Genomic DNA, 4,573 nt, shown 5'->3' with positions numbered 1-4,573 from the left:
ATATATACACTTTATATGTATGCCTTCATTACTATAATTACCTGAATCTTTTCTTACCTTGTAAGATGGAAGAAGTTCACAGATCGTCCTGAATTTGTGCCGATTGTGTTTTTCTGAGTCTCTGCACACTAAACACACACACTCCTCGTCCTCCTCACAGAAGAGTTTGAGTTTCTCGCCATGCACGTCACAGACCTCCTCAACGTTCAAGAAGGACTCGCACAGGTTCTTCAGCACAAGATTTCCGGGAGGATCTGTCTTCGAGGACCTCCTCCGGCAGACCGGACACTCCCGAGTTCTCCTGCTCTTCCAGAACGCCTGAAGACAGTCTTTACAGACGCTGTGACTGCACGACAGAAACACAGGAGATCTGAAGATCTCGCAGCACACGGGACAACACAGCTCCTCCACAGAGAGCGACTCCATTTCAGCTTCAATGTGTTCAGTGTGTGCCATTCATTTCCTTGTTGCGCTCAGGTACTTGGCAAGACAGGAACAAAGTAATAAAGCCACTTCCTGATATGTTTTGCAAGAGCGCGTTTATGATGATCCCGTTTGCATAATCAAACTGAATGCACTGCAGATATCGTGATACGAAACAGTGTGCAAACACATCACACCCTAAAATAAACTCAACGGTATTTTTAAATGACTTTTTTATTATAAAAAGTATTTTCCTCCATGCATACGAGACCTGGTTATTCATTATGCATGCATTCGTAAAATATCATTTTCGGTAGTTTATACAACGTAACTATACATCGAAACGGACACATGGGTCAATATTTGTAAAAACTGTTACATACAGCCGTACGCTTTCATTTCATTCAGTTAAAAACAGTGCAAAAGCGTCCAAAATCATCTAGGAGTGAGAACTAAGAGCTATAAATACATTTCATTATTTACATTTAAAAAAAAAAAATGCACATGCACACGTCATCCAAACTCATTTGTCCCAAACTTACATTTAAAAGGAGCAAAACAAACGAGGAATTTACAAAAAATAATATTGTTAGCAGAATATATCCAGTGCTAAAAATGTCTGACAATATAGACGTTTAAAAATTACATGATCAAGAAACTATGAAACACATTTAAAAAAATAACTCATCATTGTCAGTATGAAAATAGTCCAAAAGAGGTCTAACCTTAAAATGGTATGCAATAAACAATGATGGTTTTAATCAGTAGTTACATGATCTTACCGCGCTGCATGTGGTCTTTGTGATAAATGCAGAGGTTTTATGTTTTTTAAAAAGGCTTGAGATTGAAAACGGCAGCTGATTCTGGTTCGGTGCCGTGTCTGATACAGTGCTTGAACATGAAGGATTAGAGCGGGTTTAAAGACAACATGAAATCAGGCCATTTACAGTCTTACTAACTTGTCCATTTCTGACATAACTTATCTTTTCTGTTCAAGTAACTTATCTTAACACATAACTTAACACGTCTCACCCAGTTAAAGACCTGGGGCTGGCTGCATAACACTTTTACACCAGTCTTTCAGGTTTGTCATGCATTTTTTCTTTTACTTCGCCTCACTTTCGGTTTAATATATAAAACATACATCTGACAATCTGCTGTGGAATAAAATATAGAAATAAAGTATAAATATATTTAAACAATATTTACCTTTGTTTTTTGAAGATTTATGTGGAATAAATTAAATTTAAAAACAATAAATAAAAATGAATATGTTTTTAAATATTTTTTTTTGAATAATGGGTTATGTAGAAAAAAATATATAATTTATATGAAATCTGATAACTGGCAGCATGGGATAAATAAAATATAAAAATGTGTTTTTAAATATTAGCTTTTTATCAGATACTAGGTTTGTGTTAAGTTGAATAAAATACAACAAATGCATATTAGATCCAATAAGTGTGTAGGACAAATAGAAGATTGAAAATAATTGAAAAAAAGGTTTCTCAAGTCAAACGTTACGTTGGCCAGAAAGATTGAAAACGATTGAAAAGATTAAAAGTTTAAGAGGTTTAAGGTCCGGTTTAATAGACGGGGGTTAGCCTAAGCAAGGATAAAGCCATAGTTCAATTAGGACATTAAAGTAATTTTCAAACATGTTTTCGAAAAAAAAAATAAAACATTACTGGTGTGCATCTTAAGACAAAACAAAGGCACTGAAATGCTTTAAGATCACTCTTGCGAGCTTCTGAGTTTCTTTCAGTTGAAACCGCTCAGATTTACATTTTAGTCTAGGACTAGGTTTAAGCCTTGTCTGTGAAACTGGGGTTTGATGGTTTTCAGTCTGAAATGGTTTGAAGTTTAAAAGTACTTTTAAAAGCTTAAAGTTTGAATTTTTTTATTGTGGTTGCCAAGGTGTTGCTATGCAGTCGCTAAGATATCCAGGGTGATTGCTAGGGTGTTGCTATGCGGTTGCTAAGTGCCAATGAGTTGCTTTTTATTTAATTTCTTCGTAAAAAAATAAATAAATCATCTGTTGATCTAGAAAAACAAGATATTACTAAAAAGGTTTCCTTTTCTCAAATTAAGTTCCACTGTTTCACTTTCTGTTTTTCACGTCACACTGCAGAAGTTTAAGGCATTGCGAATGCAGTTTCATGTTGTCTTTAACTCCAGTTCATTTCAAAGCCGCTGATGACGAACTATAGACCTACAAGATGTCCGCTCGGTGTGGAGAAACTGAGAGAGCGCAGCAGACGTCAGGTTTAGTAGACGGGTCTGTAGAGCAGCTGTCGACTGAAGAACCTGCGCTTGAGCTCCTTCCACAGCAGACTGCGTTCTCTCTGAGAGCCCTTCATGAAGCCGCGGTTCTCCTGCGCCCGGCGGGACAGGTACGGGATGACCTCGTTCACCGGGCCGTACGGCACATACTTGTACACGGGGAACCCCGCCTGACCTGCTCACACAAACACAAGCGCGTCAGCACCCTCGCATCTGTCCACACATCTGCTCCTTCCCCCGCGCCGCCCGGCTCTCCACTCACCCAGCGGGAAGCTGATCTGATCGCACATCCCCAGCAGCTGGCCAAAGTACACCTTGTTCTCCGTCGGAAAGAGACTCATCTCGTTCATTCTGTGCAGGAGAACACAGAGGCGTAAATGTACGCGCAATTTAGAGAGCTTTAAAATAATAAACCAGAAGCTTGGAAGAGCCACGACACGTTTTTTAAAAAACTGTTCGTCTGAATGAAGAAAGTAACATACACTTAGGATGGCTTGGGTGAACTATCCCTTTAAGTGTTTTTTCAAATACTTCAGATTTTAGAGTGCGTTTAGAGTAGCATCAACAGCAACTTTTACTTTATAAAAGTAAGTAGACGGTTAGGGGGTGATTAATGATGCCAGAATTTACATTTTTGGGTCAAAAATCAAATACTAGAATACTTTTAAGTCCGGTTTTATAGACGGGGCTTCGCCTAAACCAGGATTAGGCCGTAGTTCAATTAGGACGCAAGCGATTTTTGTAAATTTTAGAAAAAAACATTACTGGTTTTGCATCTTAAGACAAAACAAAGGCATTGACATGTTTTAAGATCAGCCAGTGCGAGTTTCTTTAAGTTGAAACGGCTCAGATTTACATTTTAGCCTAGGACTAAGTTTAAGCCTAGGTTTAGAATTGGTGACTTGGTCTCTGGTCTCTTTTGGACTCACTTGTCCAGCGTGAATTTGACCGTGTCCTCGTTGTGAGACGCCACCATGACATTGGCCATCCTGTTGTGGTTGATCTCCTCCAGAATATACTCCAGACACCTAACAGACAGAGATCAGGGTTAATGAAGCCTTCCAGGAATCGATCAATGACTGAGACGGACGAATAAAAGGAAGTAATCCTTAAGTATGTGCGGCGAGTCGAAACATTGCCCTCACATTTGTGAAGCACGTTAGTGACTGATGGGCAAAACAAGCTTGGCACGGGTAAGCAGGTGTGTTTGGTCATGAATACAGTATTCATCTGAGACAAGAGAGAGGAATTAAATTGTACGGTACATTGTGTGGTATAAAATGTGCAGGATAGACACCAATGATTATATAATGCATCATGCAAAAAGCCAACGGGCGGGGTTCATTCTCAGGTCATGACGTAATGTAAAGTAAATGAAAGAAAGAAAAAGAGTTTGCAGATAATGGTTTGTGTGAAATAAAATAAAAACAAAAATATATTTAAACAATTAATATCATTTTAAATTACATTTTCATTGTTTTTGTATTTTCAACAAAATAAAAATGCATGCTTTTCAGTGGATAATGATTTATGTGGAAATAAGGATTTTTAAATGAATTACATTTTTGCTTTTTTTTTTTAAAGAAAAGTAAAATGAAATAAAAACGTATTTTTACTAAATCATATTTCTAAATGTTTCCATTAGATAAGAGATTGTGTGGATTTAACTAAAATACTAAATGTTGCTTTTCATCACATAATGGCGTATGTGCAATAAAAGGGAATAAATTAAATCTTTAAACAATAAATGTATTTTCAAAAACTTGTTTTTTTTTTATTGAATTATTTTTCTAATGTTCACTTTTTTTAAATAAAGGGCTATATGAAATAAAATGAAAAATTTAAATATTCTACAGATAATTGGTTG

The 4,573-nt window shown here is 36.8% G+C and overlaps 1 protein-coding gene across 1 annotated transcript in view; it reads right to left on the bottom strand.

Moving 5' to 3' along the window:
• Nucleotides 1–1,633: 1,633 nt before the first annotated feature.
• Nucleotides 1,634–4,573, bottom strand: part of LOC122346048 (proline dehydrogenase 1, mitochondrial-like) — a 10,454-nt gene continuing 7,514 nt past the window's right edge. Inside the window, exons 11-13 of the mRNA XM_043240700.1 lie at nt 3,636–3,734; nt 2,969–3,057; nt 1,634–2,881 (exon numbers count right to left, since the gene is read on the bottom strand). Of these exons, the coding sequence (XP_043096635.1) occupies nt 2,691–2,881; nt 2,969–3,057; nt 3,636–3,734 (379 nt within the window). The 3' untranslated portion in view covers nt 1,634–2,690. The remainder of the gene's footprint in view (nt 2,882–2,968; nt 3,058–3,635; nt 3,735–4,573) is intronic.

Source organism: Puntigrus tetrazona, chromosome 5 (assembly GCF_018831695.1).
Source record: "Puntigrus tetrazona isolate hp1 chromosome 5, ASM1883169v1, whole genome shotgun sequence".
Taxonomy (NCBI): domain Eukaryota; kingdom Metazoa; phylum Chordata; class Actinopteri; order Cypriniformes; family Cyprinidae; genus Puntigrus; species Puntigrus tetrazona.
Note: the sequence above shows the minus strand (reverse complement) of the source record. Positions and strands in the feature narration are given on the sequence as shown.